Source organism: Canis lupus, chromosome 4 (assembly GCF_003254725.2).
Source record: "Canis lupus dingo isolate Sandy chromosome 4, ASM325472v2, whole genome shotgun sequence".
Taxonomy (NCBI): Eukaryota; Metazoa; Chordata; class Mammalia; order Carnivora; family Canidae; genus Canis; species Canis lupus.
In genome coordinates this window covers 74,693,981-74,706,573 of record NC_064246.1, presented here as the reverse complement: position 1 = coordinate 74,706,573, position 12,593 = coordinate 74,693,981, and the positions used below count along the sequence as shown (strand labels likewise).

Here is a 12,593-nt window from a genome sequence, read left to right as displayed (position 1 = left end):
ACAGGAGAATTGCAAAAAGAATACAGAGTTCCCATGTGCCCTTCACCCAGATTCTTCTAATATTTTATCTTACATGACTATGGTACATTTATGAAAGCTAAGAAATGAACACTAATGCAATATACAAACTAAATTGCAGACTTCATTTGAATTTCATCAGTTTTTCCACTAATACCCTTTTTCTGTACCCAAATCCAATAATCCAATTCAGAATACCACATCGCATTTAATATAATTTAATTTTTAACCACAGCTATGCTTAACAACTGACCTGCAAAATTTCTGAACGGTTTTGCAACTGTTTATATTGTGACCAGGAGCAGATTTTTTTACATTAGTTATAGCTGGCATTTAACTGGAGCAAGCCAGGCACCTGTCCTTATAAGCAGGCTGTATGGGCCTCAAAGAATGGCTATGTCAGTTTTTCCTCACACTGAACACTGGGCTTGGATATTCTATTAGGTATTACAAAACAAAACAAAACAATATTTGTTCTTTCACAGTATTTTTCAGCCAATGTACAAGATGATAAAGTACAAAGGCAACTAATATGTATGGGCTATGGAGTAGTCCTGTGTGATAGTACTAGTACTAGTTTAAGTATGAGGTCTAGGTATCCAGAGATAGATCAACTGCCCTAAAATCTATGCCTGTTTCCATGGTTTTGGAACTGTTTTTAAAGGTAAAGATAAAAGTAAAGGTAAAGGTTAAAAAAAAAAAAAAAAAAAAACTTTAAAAAAATTTTGTGCTTTGTCCAGAGGTTTCACAAGTAGGTTCTTGAGAGTTAAGAAAATTAAAGAATAAATAAATAAATAAAGATTGGTGTTATTGACAACAATAAAAAAAAGAGCATGGGCCTTTTATCATAAAGAGAATATGCTCTCTGGGGTACTTGAAGTAGAGAAGAAATTCAATTAAATTATTGTAAACCTAGAGGTTTATAATACAACCCAAAAGTAATTAAAATTTTAAAAAGATAAAAGAAGGCTGGTTGATTATGCTGGGAAAGACAGATGTTCCCTCAAAAATTATTATATTAGAAGAAAGAAAGAAGTGGCATCTTTAAGGAAAGGATAAATACGTATAAAATGGAGTAACTTCTAAATGTAGTAGAGGAGTAAGGTATTCTTCAAAAAAGTAGTAGAAAGCAGGGGTATGTTCAATGTTATTAGATCAGAACAATAACTAAGAGATCCAATGAAATCCAACCTAACAGAAGATGGAAAGCAAGGTCTCTAGACAAACCAGAATAACTCACTTATAAGAAACCAGGATTCAAATACCATAGAAAATACCCTCTTTAAAGTATAGATAGACTCTCTATTTTGGAACTATCTACCAAAGGCTGACACTGTCATGCAAGGTGCCCTAAAGACATTTGAGTTTCAGGTTGACAGTTATTATATCTGTGCCCTGAGTAAACAGCATCTTCTAAAATTGCATCAGCATTATCTTCCGTGCTATTGCCTATATAGATGTATTTTGTATGGTATGAATGTGTGAATGTGTGTGATGATTGGTATCATTTCTAATGATATTCACAATTTTAATATTTTTTTTAGATTAACTGTAAAGAAATCAGAAGAAAAAACCCACATCAGTAAGGACCACATGTCTGATAGCTCTAAATATTTTAGACTAAAACATTAACCAAGGAAAATGTTATTTGGAAAACATTACGTCAATCCAAGTATGATTGGTGGGCAATTTATCATAATGAACACCTTGTAAGTGTAGCGTCACATTTCCAAAGTACATTCACGAAACAATTTGTTAGATACTGTCAGAAGTTCAGCATCCCTACCTCCCCTTCCAACAAAAACTCCCACAAAAAACTCCGTTTTAAGAGAAATAGCTCTCAAATTTTTTATAGTGAAAATATTACCAAATGAATCCCAAACACATTTTGCCTTAGAGATATTATTCATAGCACCTGTCATGGTCAGCATCCTCCCCCCTTTTTAAAAAAGATTTTATTTATTTATTTATTCATGAGAGACACAGAGAGAAAGGCAGAGAAAGAAGCAGGCTCCCTGCAAGGAGCCTGATGTGGGATTTGATCCCGGACCCTGGGATCAGGTCCTGAGCCAAAGGAAGATGCTCAACCACTGAACCACCCATGCGTCCCAGTGAGCATCCCCTCCTAAAGATGCCCACACTCCATAATGAGGAAAGCAGCCATCAGATGCTTTGTGTGATGGCTAAACCATATGACCAGCCCCACAGCCACTGCTAAGCCATCAGATGCTTAGTGTGATGGCTAAACCATATGACCAGCCCCACAGCCACTGCTGAGTAGGCTAGGGGAGATACCTGACCTTCAGGAACAACCAATCAATTCGTAAGCTAGCCTGTGGCCTATGATTATACAGTCTAGTAATTAGCCCTAACTCTCATTCTCCTTGGAAATTTGAACCATGACATATAAAGTAAATTGGTCAGCTGGTAATAGGAGGAGGAGCAGCAAGAGACAAGAGTAACTGAATCATGTTAATAGTGGAGTATTAGAGCTCAAGTCACACCTTCTTGTCACTATAGTTAACTATCAAGCTACAGTCCCTGCCCCCTCCGGGGAGGCCCAATTATTCATTTTTTTCCTGCAGTCAACGTGGCCTGGCTATATAGATGAGATTTCTATTTCCCCTTCTACTTCATGTAGTTTTATTTTTTATTTTTTTAAAAGATTCATTCATTTTAGAGAGAGAGAGAACAAGCATGAGAGAGACCATGAGTTCGGGGGAGGGCCAGAGGGAGAGAATCTTCAAGCAGAATCCCTGCTGAGAACGGAGCCCCAAATAGGGTTCCATCTCACAATCCATCAGATTCTGAGAGCCAAAACCAAGAGTGCCACACTCAACTGACTGAGCCACACAGGCGCCCCTACTTCATGAAGTTTTAGAATAAATTCCTTATTTGTCAAAAATCACCAAATGACTCTGTTTCTTGCAACTAAAAGTGCACCTTTCCCCATTCTCCCTGTAATCAGATTCATACATAACTGGTCATTTCCCAGTGGTGTGTTTTCCTGAGATGTACTACAACCAAAGCAGAACTTTCTATGCATATTTTCCATTGTTGCATACTCATCTTTTTTTAAAAAATGTTTTTACATGAGTGATTTAAAAATTATTATAGATAATATTGAATCTTCTCTACTTCATATTTTTAAAAAGTTGATTATATGCAATCATCTATTATTTGTAAAATTATTTGTTGTATAGTTCATAAATAATTTTGTTTCACTTCTGAAGGCAGAGCTGTTGAGAGTTACTGTCATAAAAAGTGTATAGGTTAGAGGGCATCAATTATAACACTGGAAGTCAATCAACAGTCTTGTTAGTAAACAGACAAAAGTTGAAAAACAACATATTGTGCTCTGAATCTGGGATCTGTTGGAAGCTCTCATTATCTTTGCTCAACTCTAAATGCACGTATGATGAGGAAAAAAAACCTGATCCTAACATTAGAAGGCACTGTGCCATTGGAATATCTCCCTGAGAGGTTTCCACACTAGCAGCTAATTTTTATAGCTTCTCCTACATTCCCATAGCATATTCAATCTCCCAGAAAAGATTTCTGCATTTTCTTTCTTAGACCAGGACTGGTTCTGAGGTTGAATGAGAATAAGGGGTTAAGAAAAGCTGCTACAGGCCAAGTTGCATAGCAGTAAAAGGAGCCTGCAATTGTTAGCCTATACTGTTCTTCGTCTAGCAAATTCAATAATTTCGATCTTTCTGGTCCTCATTATCCTCATTTAAAATTAGGATACAATTCAGGCACACATATACAATGAACATAATTAAATCATTTTACATTGGAAAGTAAGACTAGATCTTGTTAATTCTCATTCTAATTTAAATACGTCAGATTGGTCTACTTAAGCCTATTAAAATTGTGCATAACTGCTGGAACTTCTTAAGAACACCCAACGAGTAGTAATAGTGATCTACTCTTAATATAAACCTTCCATCCTTCCACATACAGTAATTTCGGGAGTTTGGCTTCTTTCTTTGACAGTACAAATTAAGTAATTTTTCAAATAAAATTTGTCTCAACACTTAATGCCCTCACATTTACTGAACAACTGTGTTCCAGGCTTACATCTAGTAGGTGCTGGCAAAGGATATACAAGTTGTGCTTTCGTTTTCAAAGGAGGAGACAATAACCTTTTGAAATTGTGAAAGTGATTGGCTAGGTGCTGAGAGCTACATGAAGCTACCTGCAGATAAACAGGGAGATGTGCTCCATCCAGTAAGGGTGGTCAAGAAATGGTTCCTCTAAGAAAATGATTCTTGAGATCTGACAAATAAGGAGGGGCTCATATGGGCAAAAAGTGTGCGGGGGAGGGGGGCAGACAGAGATGAAGATGGGGAGAGCCATCCCAGTGATGACATTTTGCAATATAGGTGAGGTCCGGAGCCTACAAGCAAGGAAGAATTATTGAGCCATCTTTGGTGCAAAATGATGGTTTTATTAAAGCGCGGGGCCAGGTTCCCTTGGGCAGAAGAGCGGCTGCCTCCCCTCCCTCACCCCCCACCCCCCGCCAGGGAAAGGTGGCTGATTATATACACCCAGGAGGTGGGGGAAGTAAGCAAAAGGGAGATTTCAAAAGGATTTTCCTATGCTAAGGAGGGCCTACAAGATACCGGAGGCCTTGCCTTCGTCAAGTTAGAGATTGTTTTTCCCTCCAGCAAGGTATTTACGTTAAGACAACTGGAAGCTTCCTGAAGAATGTCACACAGATCCCACCCTGGGGAGGGATTGTTTGTGGGAGATCAGCTGTGCTTTGTCCTCAGCTGGCCCTGCTCCCTCATCATTTGCACGTACCAAAAAAAAAAAAAAAAAAAAAAATTGTGGGAGAGCACCTAAGGGAAAAAAGTTTACTACGGTTCCAGTTTAATGTGTAGTGAAGGGGCGAGAAAACGGAGCAATCAGCAGCCTTCAAAGCCCTAATTGTTTATTCTAAGAGTAAGGGAAAGCCTCTTAAGAGTTTTGAGCAGAATGTTGCCGTGATCACAGGTGCATTTGAAAAAGGCCATCCTGGTGCCTTTCGAAAACCGAGATGCTGGGTTCCTTGATGTTTGTGTTAGGAGGACTCGGAAGGTGGCGGGTCGTCGGGGGCTGACGCTGAGTTGAGTGAAATCCGTTCAGTTCGGGGATGAAGTACCTCAGCTGTGAAGGAGCTCACCGCACTTCCGGTTTCAAGTCAGCAATTGTTTTGGAACCGGCTGGGAAAAAAAGGAGAATAGGCCCGTCCGAGCCCAAGCACGGAGGCTTCCGCGTGAGATGCGTGGAGCCAGCGCGCGCGCGTTTCCGTAAGCAAGAGCCTCACTGCACTTCCACGGGCCCCCGGACGTGCTCTCCGAGGCGTCTCAGGTTAGAGGCGGCAGCTCGCACCGAGGAAAGGCGCCCGTCCCGGCGTCACCCAGGCCTGGGGCTCGGGGAGCCCGCACTGCCACGAGGAGGGCCCCAGATCCCTGCAGAGGCCCCAGAACTCGGCCGTCACGCCAGGCCCGGCGGAGCCGAAGCCGCAGGACGCTCCGGGCTCCACGCCGGGGTCCGTCCAGTGACCGGGACGCCATTCATGTCCCCGGAAGCTTCCCAGGGGCTCGGAGCAAGCCCCGCCCAGGCGCTACGGTGGCTGCAAAGGTCCCTGACTCACGGCGTGGACGAAGGCGCACGCGCATTGAGGACTTCTAGGCTCAGGGACGGGTTAAAGCCGGCCTCCGCAGGGACTTCAGCGCCCGCAGATCCCTTTCCCAGACCTCCGCTCCGGTTTCCTAAAGGACTGTCACGCAACATGGTTTTCCATTGGTTTACAGGCGGAAGGACCCGCCTTCCCCCGTTGTCGATTGGCTGCCCCTGGATCGGGAGGCGGGGTTTGGGCGCCTTCCGATTGCATCAGCGGGTCCCTTCCGGGCCACGTGGCGCAAGCGCAGTGTTCCCGGAGCCTCCGCTTGGCTCTGAGCGGCCTCGGCTCTCCTCTCGTCCAGGGCGTCGCTTCGGGGTTCCGTGTTCCCGTTCGTGGTGTGTTGATGTCCCAGGAGAAGGACAGGAGCCCTGCAGGGGAGATGGGGGTCGAGGAGAAGCCGGTGAGCGAACTGAGAGGAGCCCGGAGGCCCGCTGGGGCTCTGCTCCGTGTCCGTGGTGCCCGGCTAGGCGGGAAGGAGGAAGCGGCCCGGGCGTGGGGGGCCGAGGGACCCCAGGGGGACTCCAGGGGGACCCCAGGGGGACCGTGGAGCTCCTGGGCGAGTCAGAGCCTCTTTGGGGGGAACGATCGTCCATTTATAAAGTGGGGCAGGACCTTGCAGGTCCGTGTCTAGGTCCATCCCCTTTTTGCAGATGAAGAAACTGAGACCCTGAGTGACAGACTAGCTTGCAGCCGGACGCCTAATTAGAAGCCGAGACAGAATTGGAATCTAGGACTCGGGATTCCCAGCGTAATGTTTTTGATTCCACCTTAGGCGAGAAGAACATTGCAAGACCTCATTTAATCCTAAAGCCCTGTAGGGATGGATAAAGGGCTTCAGTTTAAGGAAGGGAAAACCGAGTCCTTGAGATCTGACCCAACTTACCCACGTTTGGGTGGTTTATAATAAGCGGTGGCGGCCGGGTGACCCCAGGTGACAAACCTTAGAGAGATTACACACTTCCCTTCCTGGTGCTGTAGATGTGCCTTATCACATTCACACATGCTGATCGTTGCATCTTTGAGCTTTCCCTTTGGTGTCCTCCATCCCTTAGGAACAACCCCCAGGTCACTGTCACACCCACCAGGATGACTTAAAAAAAAAAATTATGATCAACAAACATCATGTATTCATTCTGCTGGAAGATGAAGCTGGGAAGGTGAAAAGGACCTAGTGGCTGACATAGAGGGCTTCACAGCCCTGGTGTATGAGGCAGGAAAACAGTCATTGTGCAGCGTGATCGGCTCGGATTACTGAAAAGAGGGAGCGCCGAACTCTGCTTGGGAAGGGCTCGTTTGAGTTCATTTGGAAATTATAGGAGTCTAAGTTCACCAGGTAAACCAGGCAGGGCAGTGCTCCCCAGGTAAAGGTAGCAAGGGCCGTGAAAAGGCACACCCAGAAGTGCCTGTGAGGTTGCTTGCAAGGGATGAGCCCGAACGGGGAGCTACAGCTCTCAGAAGGACTTGAGATACTTGAAATTGTATTCTACAGGTGAAAGTTTTTAAGCAGGGAAATGTTCGATGTGGATTGTAGTTTTAAAGATTCTGGGGACACCTGGGTGGCTCAGCGGTCAAGCATCTGCCTTCGGGTCAGGATGTGATCCCAGGTCCAGGGATCGAGTCCCACATCAGGTTCCTGCATGGAGCCTGCTTCTCCCTCTGCCTCTGTCTCTCATGAATAAATAAATAAAATCTTTAAAAAAAATAAATAAGGATCATTCTGGCATGGGATGGAAGGTGTGTTGGAAAGAGGTGAGGCCACAAGCAGAGGAGGCTGTTGCAGCAGTCCAAGTGAGAAGTGGCGATGTCTTAGGCTAAAGAGCCTCAGCCCTAACTCTCTGAAAGGATAAGTCACATAGAAGCTACAATTTTCTCATCAGTAAAATGAAGATGTCCTCTAAGTCAGGAATAGAGTGGGGGAAAATGCAAATGTGCACATTGTAAACTGTATAAATCAAATTTAAGGGCATAGTTTTCCCCGTTTATATTTTTTCACTTAAAAATGATATCTTTATTGTTTTGTAACTTGTTTACTTTTTTTTTTTTTTTGCTTAATAGTCTGTATTCAACAATTTTCCATGTCCACAAATATGTTATGCCATTCTTAACTGGAGGTGATGTAAAGCTATCAAATAAATACATAATTTCTCCTTTCTGTAACAGTAATTATACAGTACCTCATATTATGCATTACATGCATTAATTCAACTTTTTCAGTCCTTACAATTGAACTAGGTTCTGTTATTGTCCTCATTATACAGATGAAGAAATAGGCAAAGAGCAAGTAGCTTGCTCAAACCCAATTTTCTGTAACCAGTACTCATAGCTCCAGTGCTGTCCTGCGTCTTGTCACCTGCGTGGAAATGAATCCGGGACAGATAACTCCATCAAACTACATGACTTCCAGGACATACCTCTCACAGCTGTGCCAGTCTCTGGGGTTGAATTTAATTAAACTACACTGTAGGTACTTGCGGTACTTTCCCTTCAACTCCTAAATATCGCGAGGAAGATAATTCTGTAGCTTCCCTTCCCAATCCCAACTGTGTTCTAACTTTTGGATTGAAATTTTAGGGCGCTTTTACGTAAATGCATAATGCATAAACTCACATTTTTGTTCTGTTTTAATTGGAAATAGAGAACAGTCGCCCAACGTTTTCCTAATTGTTGTAGTAAAGACGGAATGGACCTCAGGGTTCTAGAGAAACCTGTTTTAATGTTGTGGCTCTACTCCTTACTAGCTGTATACAAATAAGCAAAATATATTACCTTTGGGCCTGTATTCTCATTTGTAAAAAAAAAAAGTATTTAGAACACAAAATCTTTCTGTTAATTTTCTCCCTTTTCCTCTATCCCTGTTGGTTTGGCAAATACTCATATATGACCAAAACCAAAAATATATAATCAGAAAAACAAGTATCATTCTTTTTCCAGTTAAACGTGCACAAAAAAAATAAATAAACCTGCATACACCTGCAATTTTATCCTTCCTCTTACCAGGGATAATTGACTAGTTACATTATTTTTATAGTAGAGCATTGGCATATAGAGGATCTTGTAACCCTATAACTTTATTGTTTAGTATAGGCTTTAGTTATGTTCATTATTTATCTATTGGCTATAAGTGAACCTGAAAAGTTTATGAAATCCAGAATCCCGGAGTGGGAGAAGTTTTAGTTCAGCTTGAAATTAGAAGTCATATATTTTTAATTTAGTTTATTTTAAAAATTAATATAAGTGTTACATTTCAAAATGCCCAACGGTTATATGGGTAAATAAATAATGGAATATTATTTGGCAATAAAAAATAGTGAAGTACTAATGTATGTAACATGAATGATCTTGAAATCATGCTGAGTGAAAGAAACCAGTCACAAAAGACCCAAACTGCATGCCTCTCTTTAAATGAAGTGCCCAGAATAGGCAAATACGTAGAAACAAAGTAGGTTACTGATTTCCAGGTCCTAGGGAAAAGGGAAAATGGAGCCACTGCTAATGGGTACAGTGTTTCCTGTTGAGGTGATGAAAGTGTTCTAAGATTGACCTTGGTGATGGCTTAATGAATACATTAAAAACCATTGAATTATATACTTGATACGGGTGAATTGTATTCTGTAGGAAAAGATCTCAATAAAACTGAAAGAAATCAAAGACCACAAACATATAGGAGACTATAATAAAGTCCCCCCCTTGTTCCCAGTTCTTCCCTCAAAACTCCTTCACTGCTGATGATAACTTCCCTCCTTAGAGCGTACCACTGTCAGCACCTGGATGGGTATCATTCCCGTGACTTAATGTGTAAACCTAGAAAAATTATCTAGGTTTTTCCAGTTTAATTGTGTGTGTAAGATGGAAATGATAATAATGTCAATCTCACAGGGCTGTCGAGAACCAGATGTGATTGATTGTGGGGAAGCTTTGTAAGTTGTAAAACTTTTGTAGTGCAGTTTGCTTTAGGATGAATCTGTCAGAGCAGGGAAGTAAGGAATTAATTTCTGCAAAGATATCTTCACAGTGTCCCATAATGCATTTCAGGGTTTCTTGACCTTGTGGACTGGATAATTCTTTGTTTGGGGAGGCTGACCTGTGCACTGTGGGATGTTTAATAACCTCCCCCATCTCTACCCACTATATGCCAGTTGCTGTACTCCCCAGTTGTGACAATCAATGTTAGCTGATATTGCCAGGTACCCGCTACGGGGCAGAATTTCTTCCGGTTGACAACCACCAGTATAGGCCAACTATACTGGTTGCCTTTTTGCACAGGACTTAGTACTTTAAAACTTTCTATGGCTTCATGTACTAATAAGTAAAGTCTACATTCCTTATGGTAACCCCATAGCCTTAGATGCTTGGTTGTCTGAGCCCTGGTTAGTCTTAACTGACATGATTTCAGTCTGTTTTAGTCAGCCTGGTTTTATCATTCTCTCTCATTTTTTTCTCATTCTCAATACTTTTTAACAGTTTACTTCTCCATTCTCAAAATCCAGCCTGTTGAAATTGTCATCTTTTAAAGTCAGTTGTCCTAACTTATTTGACATCTAATCATAGTGCTGCAGCTGTGTTCTTTCTTCCTCTGGGAGCTTCTCACATATGTATGCCTCAGTTTCCCTGGAGAAATTAAATCTGCACACTGTAGGGGTTGGGTCTTATGTTTGCTTCTTTCCTAAGGTCTAACAAATGAAATTCAAGGACTGGAACATTATCAAGAAACTCCTGTCTTATTTTTTAAGATTTGTCTTTATTGCATCGGTGAAAATTTTTAGCCTTTCAAAATCAGATTTACCCCCCTTTTTTGAAATACATGCTAAAATAATATCCTCAGAACTTTCCTGGGTGCAGCATGAAGGAGTGTCTAATTAGAGTAAAATATAAAATCTTATTTCTCCTTTGCTTATGTAGGTTGGTGCTGGGGAGGAAAAGCGAAAGGAAGGAGGCAAGAAGAAGAACAAGGAAGGATCTGGAGATGGAGGTCGAGCAGAGGTGAATGTTTTAGAGCCCTGTTACCAAAGATTGACAGGTGGCACGAACTGTCTCAGACTTACTCTGCGTAAGATTGTAATGGTTTACATGGTACAAGGTGGAACATTCAGGGAGAAGAATTAGGAAAGTCTTAGGGGGAAAAAAAGATCTGCAGCTATTTATTATTAGAAAAGGAAAACAACATTGAAGTATGATTGCAAAATAATCTGGAGTTAGATACGAAAATCAGAGAAAAAGTGTTGGAAGGAAGGGATTGGTAATTAGTTGCAAGATTAGATGCCAGCTGTCCGATCATTTGATTCAGGGAGATATTAGGTGGTAGAGACTTGATGTTTAAGTTTACATTGAATGCACCAGAAACTAAAGAAGGCCCAATTCTTTGACCTGTCTCAGTGTTTCCATGAGGACTTGCTACTAGCGTTTGGTTTTGAGCGAGATCTGAGGCCTCTCAGTTGTAAAGAAATGCTTACAGTTCCCCCCAGCTCACACTAAGAGGAGCTGGCATTTCAAAAGTCAGCCCAGAATCAACCTGGTTTCTGGGTAGTCTGCTTTAGGAGGCAGTTAAACTTGTCTTCCCACTTTATTTTTTGAAGTTGAACTGCTGTGAACCAGGCTTCAGTTTTTGCTTTAGTCATTGCATTTTATTAGAGACTCCTTAGAAGACTACCAGGATAGGGAAGCACAAAGGAGCAGACTCTGTAGAAGTGTACTGTAGCACAGTAAACTGGCTTTACAGAGCTGCTCCTGTTAATGCTGTGTTGCTAAATGTGTAGTGCTGTCATTTACTGAAGGAAGGGTCAGTTTGTAGGTGATTAAGAACTACTAAGTGTTGCTTAGAGCCCTACCTAACCATTTCTCTTAGGTTTTGTCCATTATAGTCCACTGTAATTACGGGGGACATTGTTGATTGTGAATTTTAAAATTTGCAGGTAAATAGAAAAATGCACATTTCCTCATGTTTTTCATGCTTTTGGATACAGTGGTACATGTTATTCTGTCACAGCTTCAAAATTAGCCTGCAAAGAGGAAAGAAAAGGTGCAATTAAAGTACCCTTTAAAAAAAAAAAAAGTACCCTTCTGCATAGAGTATTTTAAGTACAAAACATGGTTTTATATGTCTTAAATGATCTGTCTGGAAAATTTGCAACGAGATGTCCAAGACCTTTCCTCCCTCTCTCTGCTCCCATCGCTTATCTACTTCTCTTACCTCCTTTCTAAGGGCAACGTGCGGGAATTATTCTCTGAATTTGACAAGCACTTGCCTTGAATGGAAGCCCTTAAGTCAAATAAGTTGATAGTTGGTTAAGAATTTTAAGTGGATGTGTAGTCTAACTAGCTGCATCAATTGATCATCCCTTGAACAAGATTGAAACAAAATGGTGGGATGCCTGGGGGGTTCAGTGGTTGAGCCTCTGCGTTTTGCCTAAGGTGTGGTCCTAGAGTCCCAGGATCAAGTCCCATATTGGACTTCCTGCATGGAGCCTGCTTCTTCCTCTGCGTGTCTCTGCCTCTCTCTCTCTCTCTCTCTCTCTCCCTCTCCCTCTGTCTGTCTTTTACAATCTTTAAAAAAAAAAATTGAAACAAAATGTAAAAGCCATTTTATTTCCAGTATTGTTCATAGTTATGTGTCATTTAGTTAGAAAAGACCTTCAGAGAACATTGTAAAAGGAAAAAAATCACCTTAATGCAAATAGCAAATGGTAATAATAGTTGTCCATTTAAGATATTAATAGCCCACATGTCTATTGTTACTTATATCTTTCTATTTTTTTTATTTTTCTATTTTTAAAAAAAGTATTACAGTAAAAATTGTAAGAAGACCACATTTAATTCCTTTTGTAACCTTAGTTTAAGACAGGATTAAGCCAGTGCTCAATGATTTGGGCAATCCATTTACCATGTTGAATTAGTAATCATAATT

At 41.4% G+C, this 12,593-nt stretch overlaps 1 protein-coding gene across 1 annotated transcript in view; it reads left to right on the top strand.

Moving 5' to 3' along the window:
* Positions 1 to 5,908: 5,908 nt before the first annotated feature.
* Positions 5,909 to 12,593, top strand: part of TARS1 (threonyl-tRNA synthetase 1) — a 31,943-nt gene continuing 25,258 nt past the window's right edge. Inside the window, exons 1-2 of the mRNA XM_025436287.3 lie at positions 5,909 to 6,092; positions 10,592 to 10,672. Coding sequence (XP_025292072.1) covers positions 6,036 to 6,092; positions 10,592 to 10,672 — 138 coding nt within the window. The 5' untranslated portion in view covers positions 5,909 to 6,035. The remainder of the gene's footprint in view (positions 6,093 to 10,591; positions 10,673 to 12,593) is intronic.